Raw genomic sequence first — 13,886 nt, 5'->3', positions numbered from 1 at the left:
TAAAAACATCGAAAAGTTATTTTGAAAGGTGCTTTGTATCATTTTAAATGAAAAAGTTTTAAATAAAGTGAATAACTATTTGAAGGATAAGTGAAATATTTTCGATCCAATTCAGTTTTTATACAGTTCGCAAATAGTACGCTTAGTTTGGTCGCACTCAGGGCTAGTAACCTGATGAGATTACATAAGGCTTGGGTCATTATTTCCACTAAGCTAAGAAATCTTATATAAAACCTTGCTTCCAATACTTTACGTTATCCAAATTTGGTGTTTGGAGCTAATAAAGTTCGTGTCACTTGCTAGTTACATTATTTCGGTTGAAATTTTTCGGAATTGAATATAAAAAGTCATGTTTTGAGTTCAAATATTATTTATGGAACGGAAAATTCAAACATTTGTCGTCCCAGGTAAAATAAATACATTTATCATTTCTTCAATGCAGTACGTCAACATTTAATTAAACTTCCACAGGAAATGAGAAAAAAAAAACCCTTTGTTGTTTTATACTAATGAAAGTTAACAAGAAAAAAATATCAGAGAAATCGTACGTCTTGACAACTACTGGGGTAGGACTCCAACCCTGCAGCAGCAATCTCTGGTCTTGTCGCCGTTAATATGCACGTCTATTCCGTGTTCTCGAAGTTTTCAGCAATGTTCTGATGAGATTAGACCACCAAGTATTTACTCTGCGTTTTAAACAAACTACTTATCCTTCAAATAGTTATTCACTTTATTTAAAACTACGCATTTTCACTAAATTCAATTTGAAGTGATGCAAACCACCTTTCAAAAGAACTTCTACCCACTATTGATAAATTTTCAGTATAAATAATTAATTAGAAGCACGAACGAAGAAAATACGGAGGTTTTTTCTTTAAACCAAAAACAAAACGTGTACGTTGAAGTTAATTAGTTACACGAAAATAGCAAAACGAAACGTGTCAAAAAAGTAATTTATATCAACACACGACAATGTATGTTTTAAAACATCGATGTCTCAATTTTATTAATTAGTCAAATTATGAAAACAAAATGTAGATTACAAAGAAATTGCGACCATTCTGTTTTCTTTCGATTGCAGTTGCTTTAGATAAAAAAACAAACATAGCCAGTCGATACAAAAGTTAACGTAAAATGACTTAATCCAAGAGAAGAATGTTTTAAAAATGTTGAAATGTTGTAAATTAAAAACCATAAAACTAGCTTTTCTAATTTTAGAGAACAGGTTCCTTAAATATTAATAAGATGCCTGATATCTTTCGTTTTTTAAGTTTCTGAGCTATGTTTGAGAGAAACTAAATCATGTATTCGCTGGATAGTTGGTAAAATATATATATTTTTAAATTTTGTTTCAGCCATAATCTGCTTTATTGAATCTCTCTAGAAGTCATTAGCGAATCAACGTTCCAAATTTTAGCTTTATATTAAATAAAACGAATCTAAGAAAAGATCTCTTAGAAATTTGTCAGCGTCAGTGCAGTGGCATAAATAAGGTTCAATCGAGAACTCTAACTTTGGTCGTTTTCATTAGGGCACTTATCGTGTCAAATTGTAATCAATATCAACACCCCGGCATTTCTCCTGCGCGAGAGCAAAGTTGTGTTTGTAGACAAAACGTTTAAGACGGAATCCTATCAGGAAATCGAGTAATATCAATTTTAGCTGGACAAAAATCGAGTACCAGAATAATTTAAATCCTATTGCGTTGTTTTTAACCCCTTCTAAAAGCTAAAGATTAAAAAATTATCCGTGATAACATTAACAACAATTTCTTATCAGAGCCTGAGAAAATGAATTTCAAAGCGGTTCACAAGAACCATGTAAACTACAGGTAAAATCTCACGTGTAATTATTTTGTAAAATCGTCTTTTAAGCGATTCAGTGGAATTCAGTGGAACTTCGAAATTTCTTTTTGTTGTTTTGTGCTGTTAGAAATTATTTCTTTTGATAAGATATTTGAAACAGTGACACTAGGAGTTTGTAATGAGATGTAAATAATTTTGGTACATGTACATGAGTTTGTTCAATTAATACTCGAAGTCCTGGCGGATTCTGTCTTAATCCCCTTTTACGGTTTTCCACCTTAAAGCGCCAAACTGAAAATAATTTCACTAGCATTTCTGTTAAATGTTTGCTCGGAAAATTTGGTACTAAACGCAGACAATGGCATATGAAGTTCATTGATGCGCTCTTTAAAGCTTTTCGGCTTGAAAACTCATTGATATGTTAAGGATAGATAAGACCATTAAATAGCACGCAAATGAAAAGGCAAAGAGAACCGAACAACAGAAACCCGTACTCACCTTCTTCGCACATTACATTCGCCATCATAGAAGACAACAGTAAGACAATGAGGGCAAAAGAAGAATCCATGTTACAAATAACCTTGAAATGACTTTTTGACGGCGAATTTAAATGTAAAATTACGAGTGCATCATTGTAAGTACTGGTTCACTCGGACAGCTGTGCTGGATGAGGGAAACATCGAGGAGAATACCATCGAGGAGGCATCTGAAGTTGTCGAGTAGACGAGCTATTTTTATACGCCGTGCACTTTATTTTGAGCCAATAAAGTTTTTGTTTTGACAGGGATGTGACGTCTTGCAGAGAGGTTCATTTCAAGTGTCCGTTTTGTTTAATGAGGTTCGTTTTGTTTCTGTTAGTATAATATTCATAAAACAGCCTCCTGTCTGGAGCACGTAGAGCAATTAAGACGGAAAGAACAAAATGAACCTGTTAAAGCTAGCCGTGAAGCTGTCGAGACGTTTATGGTGACAGTGGGGCGCAAATGGTGTAATGTTAACTGGATCGAAAAGAAAGCACGACATCATGCCAGAGATATAACGAACTTCAAGCTTATCATTTGCAAGAGACACAATCACATCTATCTTTTAATGTTGGAAATTTGGGAAATTCGTGGTGCATCAAGACATTTTCCCCTGGCTGACGAATATTTTAAATGTGTTGAATGTGCAAGGAGAAATTAGGCGTCGAACATTCTCGAAATTAATTTTAATTGACTAAAAGGCAGGAATTAAATGAATTGAACTTAACTCAAAGCCTTGTATAATTCAGGAAGAACGTCTTGAATTTCACATAGTAATTTATAGGCTGTTGTTTGTAAAAAAACGATTATAACAATTGATTCCCGTTAATTGATTCCCGCATTTTCCATTTTAAAGACATTTTTACTTTGTGTAATCTCACAGCGGTCAGATTAAGACACAAATACGTCCACAAATACCCGGTATATCTTGCAAATTTTCTTAAGTATGTGCGGAATTTCCTTTTGTGCGTCTTATATGGTACATTTAGCCGTTTGTGTGCAGTGCTTGCAACCATTTTTTTAAATCAACATGTTAGCTTCTGGTTGTCTGACAAAGTTGCGTGTGTTTATGGTAAACCTAAAACCATCTACGGATCGCGCCCAGTTACCGGGCGATCTGTACCACAACTGTATAAGGTTTTGGTCTTTCTCAGTCTTGGGTATAAAATTTCTAAAAGCGTTGCTTCTCCCCCATGGTTCTGCTGCTAGTCCATCGTGAGGTGATGGCACGTTGTAAACTGCATAAACTACAGGTGCGCTTGCATTATGTATAACATAGGCGTTTGTATAACAAAGAAAGAAAGGAACTACCTACGGTTTAAAACAATTAGGTGGTAAAATATTATGACGAACTTTTTCGTGAAAGAAAGAAGATTGGGACTTGTTAGTCTTACCATTGTTTTCCTTAATCCTTTCCAATTCTTTTTGTCACGAAATTGCTTCTTCGAACTCGGCTTACTCTCCTGGCATTGGGTAATGTTGGAAAAGTGCTTTGAAGTCTTAGAAATTTAGAAAGTGTATTAATGCAATGAATGTTTCAACGAAGGTTATCGCGTACTATTTTTAAAAAAAGAGGATTTCGAACTGGGTATTGGTAAAACCACTAGTCCTGTGTAAATTGCAGGTTACATTTACAGCCATAGCAAATAGAGGGAATGGTTGAGAAGCTCGGCACATTTTACAAGAGCAAACAAAGATCCCAAGATTTTTTTGCAAGGTGTACGACCACGCAAAATCTTATGTTTTGCTAGCGTGCGTAGCAGGCGCCGTAGTTTCGAGCGCGCGTATGGGAAACGCGAAAGGCGCGAGGGGGGCCACGCGAGGAAAAAAATCGACTTTTCCTCGCGCGGCCTTCTCGCGATCGCGCACTCTTGTAAACGCGCTAAAAAACGTAAACAGACGCCTGCTACGCAGGCTAATGTTTTGCACTCACATACTTTGGTTGAATTACGTAACCAAAACATTTTCATTGATTAGTTGCTCCGGACGCTATTGTGTTTTGTGGATGGTCAAGGAGAGAAAAGCAAACAAAAACATAGAAAACGAATTTTGCCGTGTTAAAACAGTGAAAGAATGCAGCAGAAATCTTTTTTGACCTTTTTCTATGCTTTTTAAAGTATGGCTTTTCTGGAAATAGATTTCAACCTTTCGTGATAAACAACACAATCAACTAAGCATAATTAGTCACGTTGTGCAAGGCTTGTTTAGTATTGTAATTCGTTTGTGTCTGTAGTATTGTAATTAGGTTCTTGTATGTATTATTGTCATTGTAATTTCTAAAAAAAAAATACAAAAAAAAATACAAAAAAAAACTAAGCATAATTATACCAAATACGGGTAACCAGCGCAGAAAATACTAGTACTAAAGCGGAGAAACGTGTGTGGCTAATTTTCGCTATTTTTCGGTGTTGCATTTGATTGGCGTCCGAATTCTAAATTTTAAAATTTTAAACCAATCACAGAGCGAAATAAAACTTACCGAAGCAATTTCTGAATATAGAACTTAATTAACGTTTAAACGTTCTAGCTCAGTTTTGAAAACTGGACCTGAACTGAACTAACTGGTGTCATGTATAGATACCAAGTTGAAGAAACGTTGACCCTGTGAAAAGCATAAACCATGAACGATAGGATTCTGGGTAGACAGCATTGGTAAGCTTAGCAATATTCCATTTATTTATAATTAAGATACTTTCTTTCTTGGAGATCTTTAAGAGCATGATTTATGCAACTTGTCTTATTGTAATGTTAATTCTGTCACAGACGACGATTACTTTTTCTGATTTCAAAGTAAACATTTGGTCGCATCGTTTATGGTTTATGCTTTCCATGGGTCAACGTTTCTTCTATCAGGTGTTGTCAGATTACAACACTAAACAAATGAGAATGATTGCTATTTAGTTACCATTTATTTAAAACTGAATAGAAGGGTAAATAAAGAAATCAACAGGATACAGTTTTAAGAAAGCGATAGCTACAAATTGTCAAACAAATGTGTTTTCACACGCTTACAAAATTGTGAGTAGTCCTCAGTGTTTTTCATAGCAGCTGGTAGACTGTTAAAAACTATAACACCAAGTCAAGGAATGTGTCTTTTCCTTAATTCTCTGTTAAACCCTGCAACATTGTGTATTAATATTTGAGTAAGACATATCGATAACCACGCAAGTTTAAATAGTGACCGATGATTCGAAAATTGCTCGGAATAGCCACCGGGAATCAGACATACAAGCCATACACCTCAGCACATGTCCTCTCTTGGCTGTTATCCCCATAACCGCAGTTGAATAAATCCTCAATAAACCAGACTTGAAATTCTTGGTCAGTTGTCACGGACAAAGGCGCAGAGAAATGATCAAAGATGAGCTCTGGCGAATCTGGTGTAGCCCATGGAAGGTTGTAATATGTCTTTCCACAGCCCAATCCTCCCATCAAGTACTGCTCGTTTTCAGGAAGAATGCGATTTCTGTTGGAATCAGTGATGTGTGTCCCCATGGTGTGTGTCAAACCTGGGTATTTACAGCCCCAATTGGACGCGACATCCGGGTTTGGTGCATAACAATTCACACTGCCACTCAGGTACGTTAACTTGAAAGTGATGATGCTACCTGAAGCTGGGATTCTAAAGCTGCCATAAGTATCATCTCTGGATCCAAAACAAACTGTCGATGGTGTCATCTGAATCCAGTTTTCTAAAAAACCATATCACAAAAAGGGAGTTTATTTTGAATCTTCAAATACAAGTTTGTCTCGAATACTGTATTTAAGAAAATACCCAAAAACCAAATTTTTATTGCCTACGCAGAAACACAACGGTGTTTAGGATTTTACAGTCATCTCTTACTTAACGGACACCTCTCTAAGATGGACACCTGGTATTGGTCCCGTGCTGCAGTTTTCAATCATTTTGCTCCCTATAATACGGATACCTCTCTAAAAAACACCCGACTGACACTGACTTGGAGCCGCTCCAGGCGGTCTCTGTCGTTACTGTATATTTCCAGAGTCCTGTGTTTTTACTTTTTCAAGAACCTTTTTGTACAATGTGCTCAAACCAATTAAAATGGTTTATCTATGCTACAAAAAAATGCTTCTGGCCATTCTGACAGAAAGGGAATTGATCTCTCAACCCCTTAGTGTCAATTACAGTCAACTCTCTCTAAACGACACCGTCAGGACCGGATCCAACTAACGGTCTTAGAAAGGCGTCCGTCTTATAGGGAGTCTAGTCACAGTAAAGTGACTAAAAAACAGAGGGACCGGACCAACACCAGGTGTCCGTCTTATGGAGGAGTCTGCTAAGAGAGAGTTGACTGTAACTCAAAAAGCAAGAAAAAAATCAACCTATTTTGGAACTTCTATAGATCGTCAGCATTGTTTTAGGGACTTTATTGATAGTGCCAATCCCTCATGCCTGCATAGTTACATCTTCGTGATACAAAATGGTCGTATTTATTCCAATGGATCATTTTAACATTTCGTCACCTGTACAGTTGTGTCCATCCCCGGCAAATCCTTGTTTACAAGTGCAGTTGTATGAGCCATGTGTATTACTACACACAGCATTAGCATCACATGTGTGCGTTGCTGCCGTGCACTCGTCCTCATCTGAAACGTGCGAATCATTTTTAGCGTTAAAAGAGGTAGTGTAAGGGTGGTAAGGGGGGGGGGGGGGGGGTCCTAGATCTGTTCACGTTTCACGAAAAATACAATAGCACATCACAAGCACTGCTACCGGCAGCGAATATGTCGGCGAATTGTTTTACAATTTTGACTTTCGGTTCAATTTTTGGGCATTTTTCGACGTACGTAATAAATTATATTTGAAGGTATGTGTTTCTAGTTATTCTGGATGCATAATAGGTGAATCCTTCAAGCATTGCTTTCTAAAGTTCACTGCCCAAAAGGACCGTGCTTTCCAGTGATAAATTGAGAAAACGCGCGATCTTAATGGCCCAATTTGACATAAAATGCGTTCCTTGCCCGCTGTGGTAAAATATGGATGTTTTCATTAAATTACTCTTCTATTATTGAGGCAATAACGATAAGTGTTCGACCAGAGAGTCGTGCAAAATGTTCGCTACTGAACGACACTCTATGAACGACGCAAGAGTTTCACTTGATAGGCGACGTCAAACATTTCATATTCTGGATAATAGGAAAACCATCCAACTGCGCATGCCTTCTATCTTACATCTGACAAAATTTCGGATTTTTTCCGCTTTGTAATAAATAGAAATAGTGTGCTGGCTCATAGGCGTTATAAATAGAGTTTTGAATTGTCTACCTTGTTACCTTGTTAAAAAATGTCATTGGTTTCGTGAGGCCCTGTTGGGGAGGGGGTTGCGTTATCCCTTATCCCAATAATTTTGAGGGTAGATATTCTTTATCCCTAAAATAACCAAAGCTGTTATCACTACTATTTTAATTTTCAATATCCCAACAATTGAATAGTTATAGAATATCCCTGTAATATTTAAAAATTTATCCCTTACCCCTAAAACCCCTAATAGGACCTGAAAGTAATCAAGGCACAATAACAGACATAGAAAGATATTGGATACCCACCGTCCCGGCAATCCTGCCCCTTGAAACCATGGCCAGGAGCACAAACGCATCGATATCCTCTGTTTGTAAATCCTACCTGGCAGGTCGCGTTGTTATGACACGGATTATTCCCACAAACGTTCTTTGATGGAAAAAAAAAAATGCAAAACAGTCATATTTTCAATAAAGATATTTTCAGTCACGCTTGTCTCATATAGCTTCATATGAATGTTAGGTAAAGAGCCGAAAGGCGAGTGGATTCACTGCAAAGTTTTGGACATTTTGTGGCATCATTTCTATGGTCAACAAAGGTGTAGACTATAAAAAAAATGCGGTCGATTTTTTATTATGGAACAAAAATGAAAATTTACCGGAGAATTAGGTGAAAAATCAATGCAAAGTCGCGCGCGTGCGCGCAGGCTCGTAAAATTGCAGTTTTCCCACTTGAAGCCGTGGGTCGGATGTGTGGGAAATTTCGCCTAAAATGTTCTAGTTGACATCACAGGTAGCCCAAGCTCGATATATGAGTACAATAAAGATGACTTTGCATTGTTTCGTAATTCGATCGATTTGCATATTTATAAGGATTTGTATGGGGAAATAAATATGACCGAAAAGAACGAAAAATAACCGTTGAATTACAAAAAAAATCACTCACCTTAGCTCCTTTGCTGTTCCCCCTGTGTGCTGTGTGATTTTTTAGCCGATTTAGCGCGATTCCAGTGAGTTATAGTTCCATTGCGTTCCTCTCTTTATATACCTTTCTGTATATAAAGAGAGGAAGGCAATGGAACTATAACTCACTGGAATCGCGCTAAATCGGTTAAAAACCACACAGCACACAAGGGGAACAGCAAAGGAGCTAAGGTGAGTGATTTTTATTGTAATTCAACGGCTATTTTTCGTTCTTTTCGGTCATATTTATTTCCCCATACAAATCCTTATAAATATGCAAATCGATCGAATTACGAAACAATGCAAAGGTCATCTTTATTGTACTCATATATCGAGCTTGGGCTACCTGTGGTTGACATTACACAACTTGCCAGTTTTGAATTTGGAAAAGTGGCAAATTTCTCAAGTCTTACTAAATTTGCCTTACGTTGCTTTACAGGCTACAATCTCGGACAAAACGGTTGAGACACTTTGCTAATTTTCACCAATTTTGGTACTACAGCTCATTTTTGCCAATCACCCTCCGCTATTTTAATGTTGTCAGTGTTGTCGTGTTATGGAAAGAAAGCCTGGTAAATTGCAAACCCTATTAAACAGCATTGAGTGAGAGGAGAAGCAGAGTAACATGTTTTTAACAAGTTTGCAAGTCAAACTTGTTAAAAACATGTCACGAAAAATCTGTGAAACGCGTTTGTCTCAACGGGTTTTGACAGAAATTGTCTGAGGTGCGTTTTAAGGAATTTTGAGGATCTGCATTCTTTTGGTAATCTAATGAACCAAATTTATTTTGTTCTCTTCGAATTGCTTTTGTAAAATGCACGTCATTTTTATGTCTATACTCTTATCGATCATAGCTCTCGACCAATGAGCTCACGAGAATTCTCTCAGTAATTGTATAATCAAAGGTGACTCAAGCTCTTCTGGCGTTATCAATTGCAAAAAACCTTACAAAGATTTCTCTCACCCAGTATTTTCTTGCTTACATTCCGCTCTTACCATTGTTCCCTGGTAAATATAATTTTGCCATGGCTTGAGATCGTCAGGGTGTTCATTGTGAGTAGAATTATTCAGTTCACATTTAGTGATGGAAGGAGATCCGCTGATAACCTCCATGTTATAGCTGACACAGTTGGGTTCCGTGAAGCAAAGCACTCCGCAGAAGTTATTCACAAAGGATTCCACGGTTCGTATCACGTGGTTCATCAGTCGTTTGCCATGAAAAGAGAGGGCGGCTCTGAACTCCAATTGACGGCATGTGTCTGCGAAAGATTTAAGGCTCAATGTTAAAGGGGCTATGTCACGGTATTTTAGGTCATTTTATTTATTTTCATTATTTAAGAACTCTAAACTTCAAATTGGCAGAGCAAAAGTCTTTTATTGGCAAAATCACGGCCACATAACAAACAAGGATGATTTTCGAGCATTGTAAATGACACTTTCATACAAACTGAGATAAAATTGGAAAAAATAAAAAGTCGGGCCGACGTTTTTCTAGTTTACCCGACCGCAATCCGTTTAAATCTTTCCGAATTTTGCCCATCTGTGCCCCTTTTTGGCCTTTCTTTGTTTCTTTTGAGTTTTTCTACGGTTTTAAGCCATTATTGTGATATTTCAGTTAATTCTATGACCAGTTGGTCAGTGCCGAAATTGCCTAAACTTGCTTGACATAGTCCCTTTAAGCAACTTTTATTTTGTTGAATACACGAGTTCCAAGTCACCATGGATGGGCACCATAATGAATTTGCCTTTGTGTTGCGTTCTTGATAGGTGTTCACAAATGTAGTTTTCAGTGTTGCCAGAACCACGACTTGCTGTTCCCATCCCTTATGTTAAGTGTTCCCTTCCTGGCTACAAATATGGTGCTGACGTGTAGCCAGGGTCCTGTCAAAGTGTCCCCTTGTTGGCTACAAATGTATCGTTCATGTACATCTAAGACACTGTCTTAATGTCCCCTTATGCAAAGTGTCCACCCCCCCCCCCCCCCCTTACTCTTCACTGGTTAGCAGTGTAGTGTTCATGGACAGGCAGGACCCTGTCTTGGTGTCGTCTTATAGAAAGTGCCCCTTGCTTGTTACCATGGTATTGTCCATGTGCAACTACGATCACTTTGCACTAGATCTCTTTATGGAGAGGAAAGTCGTTCTTTTTCTAGCTGTTAGATATACAATGTTCATGTGATGCCTGAAATAAATGTAGGGCTCTTGTATGAACCTGATTGAAGAATCGTTGTCTTATGAAAAGCGTAAACCATGAACGATGCGATCCAAATGTAACTGGGAAATCGGAAAAAAAATAATCGTCGTCTGTGATAGAATAAACACGAACAACACAGGTTGAATAAATCATGCTCTTAGGCTCTCAAAGAAAGGAAATACCTTGATTATCAATAAAATGATTATTACTAAGCTTACCAAGGCTGTCTACCCAGAACACCGTTGGGTCATATCTTTCACGGTTTATGCTTTTTAGTGTCAACGTTTCTTCAATTAGGTGTATGTGTTCGTGTTTATTATTTCGACGCAGCGCCTCCTATTATATTCATTGGAGGTGCTTTAACGATTCAATTCTATTCCGCACCAAGTAACAAAAAAATGAAGGGACATTTTTGGATAAACAACTTTAGAAAAGAACCAATAAAAAGAGAAACTCTGTTTAAAAAGCGTGTTTTTAATAATAATAACTTTATTTTCCTGGCCGGTCGTCTCGGGACTGGTTCATCGGTGACCAGTAGCATAAATTACGCATAAGCATAAAAACTGATTCTCTGTGAATTCAAATATGTCACGTGTGTTGCACTGTCCGTTCGGAGCAGGCCGAAGTAACTTGAAGTAACAGGCCTTTGGGAGAAATAACCAAGTCTTGGTATTTGTCAAACTTTCTTTAGGAACTTTCGAGCATTTTTTAAAAATTGCTAAGAGTTAATAAGGTCTTTAAATAAACCGGTTATTTCTAATTCTTTTTAATAATAACAATTTTTAATTATATCTTGCTATATCGTGATACACTTGTTGAGGAAAGTCCCCTACATTGATTAATATTTGCTATTAATAGAATTAATTTCTCTTTCATGCTTCCTGTGGAGGCCAAAATCCTATGCTTGTCGCCGTTCCTTTGTCGTTTCAACGTGAAAGTTTTGTGTCTGTTGTGAGCATAAAAATGTTTTTACTATTTTCTGATAGATCATTCAATAATTCAAGAGAAAGTAACCGCAGACTTTGCCCATTGCAAAAGCGCAGAACATTGTGTTAAATCTTATACTGAACTAACCTTATTCACAGTGCAAAATTCTTTAAGATCATTTTTTTGGCTTGACAGTACAACACGAAATGTTATTTGGATAGTAAACACATCATCTTCGTTATCATATAAATGGAACACGCAGCAGGCTTATGTCTTTCCTCCCCAGGGGCCCTCAAACCTGCAGTTGTGACGTCATCATAGTTAGGGGAGTATGATAGTTTGTTTACTTTTGTGATTACACTCTTTTCTTTTTATAAGAATATTGTTTTTCCGGCCCAGAATGAATATACTTAATTTTTCTGGCGATTTTAACTGAAATATTCTTGCGAATATTCTTAGATTATAGCGTTGACATTTCCATTTTAAAATGTATTGGAGTAACAATTACAAGTGTATAACTTCTTGCAGAAATGTTAGTAGCATCAAACTAGTGCTGCTTTTGTTGTGTTTTTTTTTTAGCTAGTTTTGTCATTTAGAGAAAGAAAGAATTTTAACGGTTTAGTTGACAGAAAACAAAAAATTGTATTGTATATACGCATTGTTAACACACAAAATTATGTTCTTTTCAAAATCTCAGCCTCGGGGTTATTCTTAAAATATTCTTAAATTTCGCAAATTCTTGTAGAAAAAAAAAAGTGTAATTGCAAAAAACATGTTTTCTTTGCGACCAAGACATCATCATTTTTCTTATGGTGGATCGTAGAAGAAATAAATGGCACAAAGCCTGACAAACGCGCATTCCTATTCTTGAAGAGCTATACTTTTATGGAAAGATTAAATTATGGGCATATGCAGCAGTTTGCTATATTTTTAAAATAAAATTCATTATTTATAAACAGCGCTATTGCAAACAAACGGCCTTCGACTGCGGTTTTAAAAACTGGTGAAAAGGTCTTATTATTTTGTTCAATGTTCAGAGAGATTAAAACTAATAAAGAGATGTCCAAAAACAGTTCAACATTCAACTTCCGTGGTCAAAATAACCAGGACTTATTGTTGAATGTTATAAACCTTTCAATTGATGCGTACCTACATGCATTGTTAACAACAGAACTAAATATTTCTCGCGAGATGGTAGGATAAACATACAACTGACGAAACCAGTTTCCTAACTAACCGCCCATAGCTCCAAGTTGTATGTCAGTTCTGAAAGTGTTGTTGACAAACGTCAGGAAGCAATGCCTCTTGAAAGGCTGGATTTTTTTACAGATATACGGATGCTGCAAGGAAGTTTAGAGTATGCCAGTGGTTTTAGGGAATTGAGAACGCTACATATAAGAAATAAATGGTACTCACCATCTTGGCCCGTCACATCAGCCGTCAGAAAAAACAAAAGGAAGAAAATATCGAAAAAGGAAAAAGAGCCCATGCAGCAATATGTTTTGGTAAGCAATGTTTCATAGGAGATCTTGACACAGCATGTTTTAAGGTCGAATAGTAAAAGTCAACGAAATAAATTATGAGCTTTTTTTATGCGCTGTAAAATTAATCCTGTTTGAGGTTCTAAACACAGGCATGTCGTGTCTTGCAGAGAAGTTTATTTAAAAGCATCCGTTTAATTATCTATTTTAAAGTTTAATGACATGTCTTTTCAGTTATGGTATCATGAAAAGCGAACGAGAAAAGCGCAAATTACGGTTTGGGTTAGACTTGCTCCAAGTCGCTCGCGCGTTGAATCTATTTGTACGAGTTAAGCCTGGTTCTCATATGATCGTCCCGATCGTCTCTGTCGCTTCTGTCGCTTCAAAAAGTTTGCTTGCTCCAATCACCTCAGACTTTGCAAACGACAGAAGCGACAGAGACGATCGGGGCGATCATATGAGAACCAGCCTTAAGCGTACTGAATCCACGATTGGCTGGGGACGCGATCAGTTTGACGTTAGAATATTGCGGTTTGCCGTTAGCGCATTTCTTTATTTAGATGCGAGGGCCGTTTGCATTCTCTTCCGTCCCCCCGGGTCTGGATAGGGTTAAGCTGTTATTTATTTTGCTGTGATAATAATTAAGGGTTATACAAGAGGTAGCTTTCACATGCAAATCATAATTATTATCTATTTAAAAACAAGCAAACTGAACAGAAAGGTAAATAAAGAAATAA

The 13,886-nt window shown here is 37.0% G+C and overlaps 2 protein-coding genes across 3 annotated transcripts in view; both read right to left on the bottom strand.

The window, feature by feature from the left end:
- LOC144665265 (uromodulin-like) overlaps positions 1-13,211 on the bottom strand; it is a 32,807-nt gene extending 19,596 nt beyond the window's left edge. The window contains exons 1-2 of one of the 2 annotated variants that reach the window (XM_078526478.1): positions 13,085-13,211; positions 9,545-9,807 (exon numbers count right to left, since the gene is read on the bottom strand). In XM_078526478.1, the coding sequence (XP_078382604.1) occupies positions 9,545-9,807; positions 13,085-13,157 (336 nt within the window). In that variant the 5' untranslated portion in view covers positions 13,158-13,211. Of the gene's footprint in view, positions 1-2,303; positions 2,481-9,544; positions 9,808-13,084 lie in introns of those variants that run through there. The other variant, XM_078526480.1, reaches the window with a different exon arrangement.
- On the bottom strand, positions 4,985-8,600 carry LOC144666550 (uncharacterized; the record flags this gene model as incomplete). The annotated part of the gene is made up of 4 exons (XM_078527968.1): positions 4,985-6,018; positions 6,812-6,934; positions 7,895-8,015; positions 8,532-8,600. Coding segments are annotated over 4 exons (786 nt in total), but the record flags the coding sequence as incomplete, so codon positions are not given.
- Positions 13,212-13,886: the final 675 nt, after the last annotated feature.

This window comes from Oculina patagonica, chromosome 9, assembly GCF_052425735.1.
Source record: "Oculina patagonica isolate OP01 chromosome 9, crgOcupat, whole genome shotgun sequence".
In the NCBI taxonomy this organism is placed as follows: Eukaryota; Metazoa; Cnidaria; class Anthozoa; order Scleractinia; family Oculinidae; genus Oculina; species Oculina patagonica.
This window is presented reverse-complemented; position numbering and strand designations above follow the sequence as displayed.